Source organism: Odocoileus virginianus, chromosome 23, assembly GCF_023699985.2.
Source record: "Odocoileus virginianus isolate 20LAN1187 ecotype Illinois chromosome 23, Ovbor_1.2, whole genome shotgun sequence".
Taxonomy (NCBI): domain Eukaryota; kingdom Metazoa; phylum Chordata; class Mammalia; order Artiodactyla; family Cervidae; genus Odocoileus; species Odocoileus virginianus.
In genome coordinates, this window is record NC_069696.1 from 34384548 (window position 1) to 34399794 (window position 15247).

At 38.1% G+C, this 15247-nt stretch overlaps 1 protein-coding gene across 8 annotated transcripts in view; it reads left to right on the forward strand.

Moving 5' to 3' along the window:
* FAR2 (fatty acyl-CoA reductase 2) overlaps positions 1 to 10344 on the forward strand; it is a 169723-nt gene extending 159379 nt beyond the window's left edge. For all 8 annotated transcript variants that reach the window (XM_070453862.1, XM_070453864.1, XM_070453861.1 and 5 more), the window contains 3 exons: positions 1666 to 1795; positions 7356 to 7483; positions 8374 to 10344. In XM_070453862.1, coding sequence (XP_070309963.1) covers positions 1666 to 1795; positions 7356 to 7483; positions 8374 to 8536 — 421 coding nt within the window. In that variant the 3' untranslated portion in view covers positions 8537 to 10344. The remainder of the gene's footprint in view (positions 1 to 1665; positions 1796 to 7355; positions 7484 to 8373) is intronic.
* The last annotated feature ends 4903 nt before the right edge of the window (positions 10345 to 15247 follow it).

Sequence of the window (15247 nt, forward strand, 5' to 3'; positions counted from 1 at the left end):
AATTAAATGATCTTTAGGCCAGATATGATTTGTAGCCAGAAAATCTAGGTTTGAGCATTAGCTATGTGACCCTGTACCTATTAATCCTTCTGCAAAATGAAGATAAACAATATAGACCCTGACTACATCATGGAATCATACTGTATAAATTAAGAAAGCATGTTTTTTAAAAATATAAATTGTTACAAAATTGGGAAGTTCAAACAGCAGGTCCTCACCACGGGGTTAAAATATACGGTCCATTTTAAGTAATGAGATCCAGGGGGTCCCATTTGCAAAAGCAGAGACTTTTTGAAGTCCATCAAAACTGGGTTGGAATTTTGGCTTTGACACATGATATTATCATGGCTACTGAATCTTTTCTAAGCCTACTTTACCTGTTCATAAAAACAGGGAAACCTACCTAACAGGGATGTTACAGGTAATAGTGGAGTCAATATTTTTTTAAACGTTATCAGCACTGTGCCTGAGTAGATTATTAACAAATAAAATATTTTCCCCTTAAATCTGCATTAAGAGCTGTTTTTGGTTCACCAGATGCTAATATAGTCTCCGCTTCTGCCCAGAGTTATATACAACTCTCATTGATTTGAGACTTCAAATCAATCAATTAAAAAAAAAAAATCCAAGAACTTGCATTAAAGAAGAGAAATAGGTTTTCTTCATGTCTACCTCAGAATTCCAGGAACGAAGAGTATGTCACTGGGGGTAGATATCTTGCTCGGCTTTTAAAATACTTGCAACTCTTGAAAAAGAGATGGTAGGAAAGAGACAGAGAAGTAGCTAGTGGTATTAAAATGCCTGCTAGAACAAGCTCCTTTAGGTTCAGCCACATCCCTTCTTTCAAAAGAGGGTTCATGTGGAAGAGAAAAAAGAAAAATTTTAATGAGGAACTGAGGGGAAAATGGGAAGAAATAACTTCTATATTTTTCAGACCTAATTTGTCATATATCCCTATGCGGTAGCAGGAAAGCCACCATCTGTGGTGTGTTGGGGTCCTTTAATGGACAGGAACCTGGCGGTCCGGAGTCGAGGATAAGAAAGTGAAGGAGAGAAAGAAGCTAATATTCCCTGGTTTACGCCAAGAACCAATAAAACCCTAGAACAGCGCTTGCACAGCTCCCGAAGGCACAGGGCGCCCTCTTGAGGAGGTCTGGAAAGCCGGGGCATGAGAGAGCTCGGCGGGTTTCCACGCTCCAGAGAATTGCCGGAGGGAGGGAGAGAGAGAGAGAGAGAAAGACACGGGGACCCAAGCCTCTGGTGGAGCAAGGGTGTTTTAATGATCTTTCTGTGAGTATATATAGGCTGTTGTCCAAAGAATTTCTTTCGACAGTGATAAAGATCAGAAAACCGAAGGTCCAGCAACCATTACCAAGGGAACAAGGGATTAACAATGGTCACACAGTCAGGAGACAATCCATATCTCAAGAAAGAGGATTGAGACTGAGCAGTTTTGTTGTAAGGAGAATGTGTGCTGAAGGAGATTCATGCATGTGTTTCCTCCTATGACCTCAGTTCTGGCAGCGGCGCGCCGTTCCACTCGTTCCCGTTGCCAGTTCTGATAAGGAGCAGAGGGTTTATGAGAAACAGCACGCAGGAGTCCTCCTGTTAAACGTCCCCTAGCAGTGGTGCACTGATCCTCGCCCCATGTGATCTTTGCCTCAGGATGACGAAGCTCATGAACCGGCTTTTAAGAACAGTTTCCCTGTTGGAGTATTTCATCAACCGGAGCTGGGAGTGGAGCACGCACAACACTGAGATGCTGATGTCTGAGCTGAGTCCGGAAGACCAGAGAGTGAGTACAGCCCTGACCATCGATGGGAAAGCCTTCCCCACGCAAAATTTAGAACGATCTGACTTGGAGAGCTGATCAATAAAGGCAATTTTAGTTATATACACAGAATTATTTTTCTTTTGGGGCCAAGAAAATCAGTGAATGCTATCAACACAATGGCAGGACACAAGTTTAACCTAGGGAAGAGATCTAGTTTCTTAGCCTTTGGTCAGCTTCTCCCTGCTATTCTGCAGTTGGGTCTCATAAGCTTTGTTTCACTCCTTTGTTCACCTTTGGTAGCTGTTATCTTTTCAACAAATCCTCAGTGCCTCTGTCTTTCCCTCCCAAACATATGCCTTCAATGAAAAATAATAATTTTATGGCTCAGCGAGTCTCTCATCCACTGTTCTTGTCAAATCAAAATCATTCTGCATCACCAAAGCTACAGCTCCTTTCTTCCTACCTTTTAAAATCTAACCTTTCACCTCTGCATTCTAGCCCAGCTAAGATCTCCTACCATCAGCATTCCCCTCTCTGTAGGATTGTCATTCTTCCTCCCTATAATGATTTCTCTTTGACCATTCAGACACTTATCTCTCAAGACGGGCCTGTACTTTAGTGTAAGTACTACTTGGGCTTCCTGGTGGCTCAGATGGTAAAGCGTCTGCCTGCAACTCGGAAGCCCTGGGTTTGATCCCTGGGTTGGGAAGATCCCCTGGAAAAGGAAATGGCAACCCACTCCAGTACTCTTGCCTGGAAAATCCTATGGACGGAGGAGCCTGGTAGGCTACAGTCCATGGGGTCGCAAAGAGTCGGACATGACTGAGTGACTTCACTTTACTTTTTACTTTATAAGTACAATTTATTTCTCTGTATTAGCTTCTAACCAGTCACAAATGGTTGTCCTAAAATCCACAAATATAGAAAACTGTATTTTGTACATGTTCCTAGCTTTGTTTTTCCTCCGTTTGTTCCTTGAGCACTTCCTTGGTTTTCAATTAAGCTTTAAAGTTTTCAATCTCTTGACTGACATTTTCCACTAAGTTTTCTTAAAAAAAAAAAAAAAAAAAGACAAATTTCTTATTTATCTTGTACTTGACAGCATGTAGAAGAAACCAAGTCATGTTGAGAAGTAAATGTTAGATAGAGACCCTCACCTGCCAGCTCCTATCTACCAGCCTCATAGTGTGTGATTCAAATGCAAGTCCTAAAATTACTTCCCACCAGGAAACCTAAGGATTACTTGTGGTCAGACACAATAATTGTTATATTAAGTGTACTAGTTGAGATTTTGTTGTTGTTTAGTCACTAAGTCATGGCTGACCCCTTTGAGACCCCATGGACTGTAGCCTGCCAGAATCCTCTGTCCATGGGATTCTCCAGGCAAGAATATTGGAGTGGCTTGCCATTTCCTTCTCTAGAGGATCTTCCCAACCCAGGGATTGAATCCATGTCTTCTGCATTGGCAGGTGGATTCATTACCACTGAGCCACCAGGAAAGCCCAGTTGAGATTTAGAGGAATATTTTAACTGAAATCATTGCTAAGTACCTCTAAATTGAAAAGTGAAAGTCGCTCAGTTGTGTCCGACTTTTTGCATCTCCATGGACTATATAGTCCATGGAATTCTCCAGCCCAGAATATTGGTGTGGGTAGCCTTTCCCTTCTCCAGGGAATCTTCCCAACCCAGGGTTCAAACCCAGGTCTTCCACATTGCAGGCAGATATTTTACCAGCTGAACCACAAGGGAAGCCCCAAAATACTGGAATGGGTAGCCTATCCCTTCTCTAGTGGATCTTCCTGACCCAGGAATCAAACTGGGGTCTCCTACATTGTAGGAAGATTCTTTACCAACTGAGCTACAGGGGAAGCTCAAGTAACTCTAAAATGGACATGAAATAGAACCTTTATCCCAGAAATGTTTACATAGCTTGTATAGACAAAATTCTTCAAAGCACCTATGTTTAAAATACATGGATCAAACCAGATTATTTTTAAAAACCCATCATGCTATTATAAAGTACTTTTAAAATTAGCTTCAAATATCATGTGACTTATCTTTATTGCATTTTCTTCATGGAATATACCCACCTAAATAATGCAAAAGATAATAAGCTTATAGTTTCAATTTTGACACTTTACAAATATTTTAACCTAAAATAAAAATTTTGTGTAAAAAAAAGAAAGCTGCAGTGGATTTCACATATACATATGCTTGCAAAATATTTTAGCAATGGTAATAGTCCTGAATACTTGCATAATTGCCAAACTCTGGTGTGGCTCAGAATTCAGTTTCATTTGCCATATAGAATGAGGATTCCAAACTAGGGCTTCATTGAAATCTAATTTAGAAGTATGAAATAGCATAAAAATAAAATTCTCTGCATATATAGATGAAAAGCAGCATTTGGTGGTACTGTGGAAAATAAAAATATCCAAACAAAGTGATACAGACTTACTTTTAGAAAGCAGTTTTTTGATAAGTTTGTGAAGCTTTCTGGAACTCATTAGTCTTGTCTGCTTTCCTTGTTAATACTCCAATTTAATGCACAAAGATTTGAGGTAACTTGCAGTAAATACATGTAGTAAAAGAACAAAGCAGAAATAAAATATAAGCCAGGGAAAATATGTACTAAAATATGAACTAAAGAGCAAGAATGAAAAAACCTGACATTCATGTCTAGTCTATAAGATACTACTGTGTCCGCTGTTTCTTCAGTTGTGTCCAACTCTTTGCGACCCTATGGACCATAGCCTGCCAGGCTCCTCTGTCTATGGGATTCTCCAGGCAAGAATACTGGAGTGAGTTGCTGTGTCCTCCTCCAAGGGATATTCCCAACCCAAGGATTGAACCTGTGTCTCTTCTTTTCTCCTGCATTGGCAGGTGGGTTCTTTAGCACTAGCACCACCTGGAAAGCCCTACAAGATTCTACTGTCACTACATTTGAATAGGAAATTTGTTCTTAAGATTTTTGGTGGCAACGTGAAAAGGCATTCTTAAAGAGAAGGAAATACACTAGTGTTCTACACGTTCTACTCTAAATGGTTCTGAAGGGCTCCATCTAGTGGCATACCAAGAGACAGTGGATAAACATCTCTAAAGCAAATACAGATATAAATTCAGCTTAGTTCCTTAGGAATTGCTTCTCAAAATTTACCTTAATCAGGAAAATGATGTAGTGATATTTCAGGAAAGGGTGCTAGGCCATGGGGACAACAACAAAATTTAATAATGGAAAGAAAAACATAAATTTGTCTTGGTTCCTAATGTGTTATTATCTCTTAAAAAATAATTCTCCTTTACTTGAAATTAAATTAGGTTTCACCAGACTAATACCAGTTCCTTAAAATTTCTAAGACTTCCTAAAAGCCAAATATTTGTGCTTGATCAACGTTTAAATCTAGATCTGATAGACAGAGTGCCTGATGAACTATGGACAGAGGTTCATGACTTTGTACAGGAGACAAGGATCAAGACCATCCCCAAGAAAAAGAAAAGCAAACTGGCTGTCTGAGGAGGCCTTACAAATAGCTATGAAAAGAAGAGAAGCAAAAAGCAAAGGAGAAAAGGAAAGATATTTCCATTTGAATACAGAGTTCCAAAGAATAGTACAGAGAGATAAGAAAGCCTTCCTCAGCGATCAATGCAAAGAAATAGAGGAAAACAACAGAATGAGAAAGACTAGAGATCTCTTCAAGAAAATTAGATACCAAGGGAACATTTCATGAAAAGATGGGCTCAATAAAGGACAGAAATGGAACGGACCTAACTGAAGCAGAAGATATTAAGAAGAGGTGGCAAGAATACACAGAAGAACTATAGAAAAGATCTTCAAGACCCAGATAATCACAATGGTGTGATCACTCACCTAGAGCCAGACATCCTGGAATGTGAAGTCAAGTGGGCCTTAGGAAGCATCACTATGAACAAAGCTAGTGTAGGTGACGGAATTCCAGTTGAGCTATTTAAAATCCTAAAAGATGATGCTGTGGAAGTGCTGCAGTCAATATGCCAGCAAATTTGGAAAGCTCAGCAGTGGCCACAGGACTGGAAAAGGTCAGTTTTCATTCCAGCCCCAGAAAGGCAATGCCAAAGAATGCTCAAACTACCGCACAATTGCTCTCATCGCACACGCTAGCAAAGTGATGCTCAAAATTTTTCAAGCCAGCCTTCAACCATACATGAACCATGAACTTCCAGATGTTCAAGATGGTTTTAGAAAAGTCAGAGGAACCAGAGATCAAATTGCCAACATTCGATGAATCATCAAAAAAGCAAGGCAGTTCCAGAAAAACATCTATTTCTGCTTTATTGACTATGCCAAAGCCTTTGACTGTGTGGATCATAATAAACTGTGGAAAATTCTTCAAAAGATGGGAATACCAGACCACCTGACCTGCCTCTTGAGAAACCTGTATGCAGGTCAGGAAGCAACAGTTAGAACTGGACAATAGACTGGTTCCAAATAGGAAAATGAGTACGTTAAGGCTCTATACTGTCACCCTGCTTATTTAACTTTATGCAGAGTACATGATGAGAAACGCTGGGCTGGATGAAGCACAAGTTGGAATCTAGATTGCCAGGAGAAATATCAATAACCTCAGATATGCAGATGACACCACCCTTATGGCAGAAAGTGAAGAACTAAAGAGCCTCTTGATGAAAGTAAAAGAGGAGAGTGAAAAAGTTGGCTTAAAGCTCAACATTCAGAAAATTAAGATCATGGCATCTGGTCCCATCACTTCATGGCAAATAGATGGGAAACAGTGGAAACAGTGGCTGACTTTATTTTGGGAGGCTCCAAAATCACTGCAAATGGTGATTGCAGTCATGAAATTAAAAGATGCTTACTCCTTGGAAGGAAAGTTGTGACCCACCTAGACAGCATATTAAAAAGCAGAGACATTACTTTGTCAACAAAGGTCCATCTAGTCAAGGCTATGGTTTTTTCAGTAGTCATGTGTGGTTGTGAGAGTTGGACTACAAAGAAAGCTGAGTGCTGAAGAATTGATGCTTTTGAACTGTGGTGTTGGAGAAGACTCTTGAGAGTCCCTTGGACTGCAAGGAGATCCAGCCAGTCCATCCTAAAGGAGGTCAGTCCTGGGTGTTCATTGGAAGGACTGATGTTGAAGCTGAAAGTCCAATATTTTGGCCACCTGATGCGAAGAGCTGACTCTTTTGAAAAGACCCTGATGTTGGGAAAGATTGAAGGCAGGAGGAGAAGGGGATGACAAAGGATGAGATGGTTAGATGGCATCACCAACTCTATGGACATGAGTGTGGGTAAACTCCGGGAGTTGGTGATGGACAGGGAGGCCGGGAGTGCTGTGTTTCATGTTGTCACAAAGAGTCCAACACAACTGAGCAACTGAACTGAACTGAATGTTTAAATATTTCTATGTACATGGTAATCCATATTATCACTGCCTTTAAAATAACAGCTCAAATAATCTCATTTGGAGGGGTATCACATAAATCTTTCAAACTGAATGTCACTCATTTATATAAAAGAAACCTCATCAAATGTGCAAAGTGATCATCCAGCAATTCTGACAACCCATAATCTCTTCTTGCCTTTCAGGTATTCAACTTTGATGTACGTCAGTTGAACTGGTTAGAATACATTGAAAATTATGTTTTGGGAGTTAAGAAGTACTTATTGAAAGAGGATATGGCTGGGATCCCAGAAGCAAAGCAACACTTAAAAAGGTAAGTATAACAGTTAACATTTATTGAGTACTTAGCCTGTGTAGCTCATTTTATACCAGGCATGAAATTTGAGCAGAACAGTTAATATTTTCCAGCCTTTATACTATATATTCTATCATACAGTTTTATTTAGACTTCACCACACTTCTATGAGGCGGGTAATATTTTTGTTATCCCATTTCCATCAAAGAACTATTTAGGTTCAAAGGAGGGAAGTGGGCAAGCCGCACATGGTAAGCGGAGGAGCCAGATTTGTATCTAACTTTGTTTCTTCTACCATATCCTGTCATAATGTGATATAAAGAATACCCAACAGGCAGGAAACCTGATGATGCTATTTAACATGGGTGAATCAATTAACTGATCTTCAGTAGCATTGACTGCCTGAAATTTTTTTCAATAATTAATTAATCCCTAAGAAACATCGAGTTATAGCAGCCTTGCATAATTCTGGTAGAAGCAAAGGGTTTTTAATGCAGAGATGATCAGGATGGGAAAAGTTAATTGCAAACAGACAGGGACCTTGAAAAGCAAGGCGAGACTTTAGAATTTACCCTCTAGTGAACAAGAATCAGTGATTTGTGATATACAGTACCATGATCAAAGTGTATTTAAGAAAGCTTATATTAGCCATGTTTATAAGACAGGTTAAAGCAGAGAGGTATGAGAAAGGGAAACTAGTCAGGGGAATATTGTAGAAATATGATTACTCAGAAGGAAAGTGGTAGAAATGAAAGATATCAAAATCAAAAGGCTATCAGATAGTGCCACATGCCTGAGGACACTTAATTATTTGCTGGTCATAGCCAGGAAAAGATACATTTATTTTTAGGTAATATAGTTGGGTCTTTGGCACTGCGTTGACTTTGGTTATATTTGTCTGTTTTCAGGCTCCGAAATATTCACTACCTCTTTAATACTGCTCTCTTCCTCATCGTCTGGCGTCTCCTCATTGCAAGATCTCAGGTGGCTCGGAACGTGTGGTTCTTCATCGTGAGCTTCTGTTACAAATTCCTCTCCTACTTTAGGGCGTCTAGCACACTCAAGGTCTAAGAACATTTGGCAATCTCCCTTTGTCTGGAACCTCTCAGATACCTCTAAAACAGCAACTGTGGTTCTCAAGATTAGGTGACAAATATGCCCGTTATTACCTGTCAAATGTGCTGTCATGTATTCATCCTTATTTCTTAACTATACATTTTCATTTCATTTCAGTGAGAGAAGAAAAGTCATATCCTAGCCAATTATCATACAAATTTTAGGGGAAAATTGTTTCCAGATTGTTTCTTAACACTATTCTGTGCTCTTGAATATAAAACACCAAAGGACACCCATCTTCCCTTATTTAGCTTTGTTCTCCTTGAGAGGAGTAATGTCAACTCAATAAACATGAGAGGACACATGGCAGAAGTTGAGATATGCTAAAGAAAGGCAGTTGTCACTGGAACCATTTAGTATAGTGTACTTAATATAAAGGCTGAAAATCAAGATAAGTAGACAAAGGTCTCAACATTGTCATAAATGCTGTAAGAGAAACAATTCTCCATGGAGGTTTCTGCTTTCTTTTTGTGCTATACTATGGAGTCCTGGTTGAGGGCTGGGGGAATTAGAAAAGTGGGTTCACATCTAACATTTTCCTTAACTATATCCACATCTGAAACCTGAAGAGAACCAAGAGGTGTAAATAATGTGTATAGAGTGAGGGCTCAAGCATATTTTCATTATGGCTGATTATTATGCTTTTAAGTAAAAATTGGTTCTTTTAATTTGAATTTGACAGCTATTATTTCTAAATCTTTTGAATCATCAATTTTCCTGATTACCTCCTAAGAGTTTTCTTCTTGTTCATTAAAGTGGCCAAATCCCTGATATTTAAGCTTATATTGCCCAGGCCTTTGATTAGTGACTAATGTTAGAGGAAGGCCTAGGCTAAAATCACGTAAAAACCCATTTTCCTGATCTTTGCACTGAGAAAAGCAAAATTGTAAATAAAAATTTAAATGCTAGTCATATTTTCTGTGGGGAAGTTCACTCTTTCACCAGGACTTGCTAGTATCTTGATCACTCCAGTTGCAGAATGTTACCTGTACAATGTGCAGAAGTGGACAGACTTCATTAAGTGACTCAAAGTTCAGAGAACAGGTGTTGTTTTAAAAATATTTTATGAATAATGCAAATGAATTAGTAAAAATCTGTTCTCAAATTCCTATATTAATAACTGTTATCCCAACTTTCCTCATATTTGAGAAATGAGTACATTTTAGATTGCAGCACTTCATGTTAAAAACATGGGATACAATTCAGATAACAGTACCTGGGGCCTAAGTAACTAAAAATAATCATAACTACCAGAAAACTATATGAGCATAAAACCTTCAGTGGTAGTTATACATATGCTCACTTCCTGGGATAATTGGTTAATACTCAGAAAGGCACATTCAGGTGAAGAAGTGTACTAGAACTGTGAGGGCAACTTCTAGCCCAGTATTATTGGAAATTTTTCTGAACCCCATAAAATGCACTTGGGGTCGGGGCAGGGAGGCTTTTCTGGGCAATATCTTTCTCAATCTCATCTAAGTTATGCCAACTACTTTCCAGGGCAGAAAACCCAGCTCTGAAAGAAAGCACCTGGTTATCTTCAGTTTGAGATTTCTGTGTAATATGTTTGAGTTGATTAAGATAAAAACTATAGATGATAAAAATGAAATCAAGATATAACTCAATGAAATTGGACAAAACATAATAGTTCTAAGAATTTACTATCTTTTGGTTATTATGTTTCACCAATTCAATAAATTCCACTGATCATTCAGTTTTGACTTGATTAAATGAAAATTTGAATTAAAGACTGATTTCCTCTCTTTTAGTGTTGCATCTTTGACTACTGCAGTAGATCTTCTCCCTCATCCTTAGGAAACCAAAAAGAAACTACCAGATGAATATGAATGAACACATACCCATAATGCTTTGTTTTTTCAGACACCATTAATAGAGTACAGAGCAGGAGGAGCACAGCCCTTACAGGTAGCCATTGCTGCGCCTCATTACTCTGCACCCTGTTACTAGGCGACAGGTCTTGCTCAGCCATTGGTCAGTGCCTCAGTGGGCCCCACCCGTAAGCAGCAATCTGTCAGTGAGAAACCATTAGTTGTCCTGCACAGTTGAGTCAGTGCCACAGTTGGCACGCCCCACAAGTAACTGTCAAGGAGGGACCATTAGGGAAGTGATTCAGCCAAGGGTCAGTGGTGTGGTGGTCACCAGGTGGAAAGGCAGATTCAGGCCTTCTCCTGGAGGCCCTCCAGCTCATCCAGCCTTGGGCCAGCGAGTGAACTGGAGGACCCAGGGACCAGATGGGGACTATGTCCTGCGGGGCTCCAGAGCCCTCACTAAGGCCCTCCACTAGCCTTGGCCCAGACCTTGAGGAGCAGTGACCCTCTCCCCCATCCCTGTCTCTGCTACCAAATAGCACAGCCATCTGCCTGGGTTGCACTCTGTGAGACCTGGTCTCCCCTTACTTTTTGGGCAGCCTGAGGAGACCGAGGGCAAGGTGAGTTGGGTGCATGGCAGAGATGACAGCTTGGCAGGGTTTGGGGACTGGGCCCTGAGGGAGCTGCCAACTGAGATCTGCCTCCTCTTAGCCAGGACCAGGACCTTGGAGGATGCAAGTTGTGCCTTGGGACCTTGCCCTTTCTTGACAGGACAGAGAATAACTTTGGTTTGCTAGAGATTTACAGGAATATTGTTCCCTGATCATGACCTGACCTCAGGAACAAAGGATCTGATGCCAAGAAGTTTGCAACAACTAACCACGCCCCTCCCTCACCTTTTGCTTTTAAAGGGGCTTGTTAAAAGCTTTCACTAACTGGGTTTCTTAAGGCATGAGCCACCCATCTCCTTGTATGAATCTGTAATAAATCTTTCTCTGTTACAAACTCTAATGTTTTAGAATTGACAGACCTCACTGTCAGGCACATGGACTTGCAATTTGGTAACACATGCTGAAGAATGTTCTACCTGTGGTATCAGAGAAATGACACAAAGTTCCCTTGTGATGATTAAGCTGTAAAAGTAGGTATCTGCATGAAAGAAAACCCCTAGCTACTTTATATCAAGACCAATTAACAATAATTTGAGTGTCTAATATATACAATCCAATAAGAACTTTCTATTTTTGATGGAGAAGGGGACAGTAAGAAAATGTTACTTTTAAAATGCTTTGGTAATCCCTATATTCTGCACCCACAAGATATTACAGTAACAAACATTACAGAATTAAAAACAGTCAACAGATGAGGCAATTAATTCTAGAAAAAGTTGAGGCAGATGGGCACACAAATCAGAAAAACATTTCTCACAATTTTATACTAACCTAACATCTCCAGTTAGTATAAAATTTAACTAACTCATTTAAATTTTTAGCTCATTTAAATAACTGATTTAGAATCTCAAGGTAAAATTGACTTGAGAAGGGACTAACAGTCAAGTAGTGTGTTATCTCATAGTGAGCATTAATAATTAAATTAGGTCAGCCTAAAGTTTCTTGGATTGTAAAGAGATCAAACCAGTCAATCCTAAAGGAAAACAGTCCTGAATATTCATTGGAAGGACTGATGATAAAGCTGAAGTTCCAATACTTTGGCTACCTGATGCAAAGAACTGACTCCTTAGAAAAGACTCTGATAGGGAAAGACTGAATACACAAGAAGGGGACGACAAGAGGATGAGATGGTTGGATGACCTCACTGACTCAGTGGACACGAGTCTGAGCAAGTTCCGGGAGTTGGTGATGGACAGGGAAGCCTGGTGTGCTGCAGTCCATGGGGTTGCAAATAGTCGGACACAACTGAGTGAATAAACTGAACAGTTTCTAAAAATATCAATGTTTCAAAGTTGAACTGAACAGTTTCTAAAAATATCAATGTTTCAAAGTTCACAAGAGTCACATGCCAATTTCCACATAACTTTTCCCCTGTACATTTTCTCTGCAAATCTAAAAAATTATGTTTGGGAACCATATACATATATGAAAAAATGCTCACTATCTAGATTACCGTTTAAAAATAAAAGAAATTGCTAGAATTGCCGATTTTAAGATATAACTGACTTGAGAGACAGGAAGCCCTGTGAGGTGCAGATACAATTATGACAATGGATACTTAACTGAAATTGAGTGTTAACAGCTAGAAAGAGCTCTCTGATATAAAATAGATTAATATTTTAGGTGTATCCCTACTTTATTTGAAATATCAGTTCCAAGCTGGAATTGTAAACGGGTTGGAAAGATGTGAAGTTGGGTCAATTTCATCAATTCTAGAAAAATATCTTAAATCAAAGGTGAGTACAAGAAATCACCCAATTAATTTGTATAGTTGCTTGAAAGCAGAAGAGAATTTACAAAATATTTACTACATAATTATGTGCCATGTTGTTGAAGGTCTGCTTTAGATGTAGTATGCATCTTACATCAATGTATACCTTTTGCCACACCTCCTCATTCTGGGCTTTACATTAAAATTATTACACATAGCATAAATGAATTTCAAAGAATTGTCAATGTCTTTTGATAAATACAACTTGCAGTCACTGAAACAAAACCATTAAATGTTTTGCTGATTATAATGTTTACAGGTGTATAAATTGGAGTCAACTCTTCCTCACTCACTTGTAACATGAAAAATATAAATGCCATATGATACAGCAATTTAGTTCCATTGAGGCAAAAGGAAAGATATTGAATGATAAAGATTGCTGTAGTTTTCCTAGAAGGAAAAAGCAGCTTAGATATGAGGAACTAAGGCTTATTTGGGGGTACATGATCGTAAAAGGACAAAAAAATTACTGTACAATTTATTTTATTGAGTCCAGATCTTTAGGATTGAGACACTGAATGAGTCTTTTCTGTTTCTGTTAAAACAATTTTTAAAACGACAAGAAAAAAATCCAAGGCATTTTGTTTCCTACTCTTAAAATAATGCTGATTTAATCACTAAAATATCCCAAAAGGGGTGGGAGGAATTACAATAAATAGTACGTGGATATTACTCCAGGCTTCATACCATAAGGTAGTAAACAAGTAGTGATCTATTTGGATAGTGCTGACAAAGGGTGACTCATGTTGGCTTAAAGGTTTGCTAGACCTCCAAACAGACAGGGAAGAGCTTAAGTACTAGGTTAAAGGCCTGATGAGATTTTAAAGATCCTAAAGCTCAGGTTAAGTAATTTAAAAAATATACACATCTCAAACTTAAGTTTAAAGGTTTTAAATTGTGAAACAAAGGAGCTGCATGTAAATTTAATTTTTGGTACCTGAATTATTAACCTAAGACACAAAAAGACAATGCACAACATCTGTCTTTATACCATTAAAAAAACTAGATCTTAGTCATTCCTTTATGAATTCCAAAACTTGTATTAAAGATTATAAACTTTGTCATTAGTAAAGTTTTATTACAAAAATTCAGTGCTTTATATCAAAATGTATATGAGAAAAGCATAATATTAATCATCTAAGTCAAGAATTAGAAATGTGTAATTCGGAGTTAAGCTTTTCCCAAGAGGTAGTCTGAAGTGTACAAATACTGCAGCAGAGAATTATTCATCTTTTTCATTTAAACATTTCATCTTTTTATAGGCTAATGTATGCAAACACAGATGAAAAAGAAACCTCATTTCACATAATTCCAGATCTCAATATTAAAATATTTAGGATGGAATATATACACATAGATACTATGAATGCCCTAATAAAGTAAAAAGCTGAGTAATAAACTTGGGTATGCTACTGGAGGCATCCCCAGGTACATGTCAATAGATAGATAGGCCAGTATAGTGTTCTCTGCCATGGAAAAGAAACACTTGGTGAGGTCAAAAACTGCTACTAAATCCCAATACACAAGTGTACTTCATCACCCATCATACAAAGGGCTGGTCAAGAATCTTAATACTTTGATTACCCAAAATCTGACCCTGACTACTCAAGGAGTTTCAGGTGAAAACCTTTTATAACTTTTAAAATGGAAATCAATGGCAAAGTAGGATTTTGCTTCAAAGAAATTCTTTTTATACTCAGTTTTAATGGGACAGATTAATACCATTACAATTTTAATATGGTATTTGGAAAACAAAACGGTAACAATTAAAAATCATATAAAGTACCAAAATAATTTTTAAAATCCTTCTTAAAGATACTCAACTGTTATAATCCTAATTGAAAGAAAATAACTCTAAATCAATAGTTTTTCCTATTAAAATAGCCCTGAAACTTAATCAAATTTTCTGACAAGCAGATTCACAGAACCAACATTCAGTCTAAAATAGCTAAAATTCTAATTAAAAATTCCTTTTCCTAGTCTACCTTCATTGGAAATAACATCTGAAGAAATCAGAAATTTCTAAATAATGAGAAGGCCATTCATTATTTGGAATTTTCTGAATTCAAAAATCTTTCAAAGCATAAACTTGTCACTTATATTAGTTAACTTAATGGCTCTTAATCATATTACTGTATATTTTAAACAACGATGCTTCTCTTATTTGCAAAATAGCATTTACTATAAAGTAGTTTTATCAGTATTTCTTCTTCTTTCCATTATCTGCCCCAACTGCTTTCAACAGGACATTTTTTTCCTTTTACCTTTTAACAGAAAGGAATTTGAAAAGCTCTAACTTGTGATGTCCTATTCTCTAAAAACCATTTACAATCTTGTCTTTTAGTCTTGGTCTTGTTACTTACCTGGAATTTTTGTTTCCCCATTTCCCTAAAAG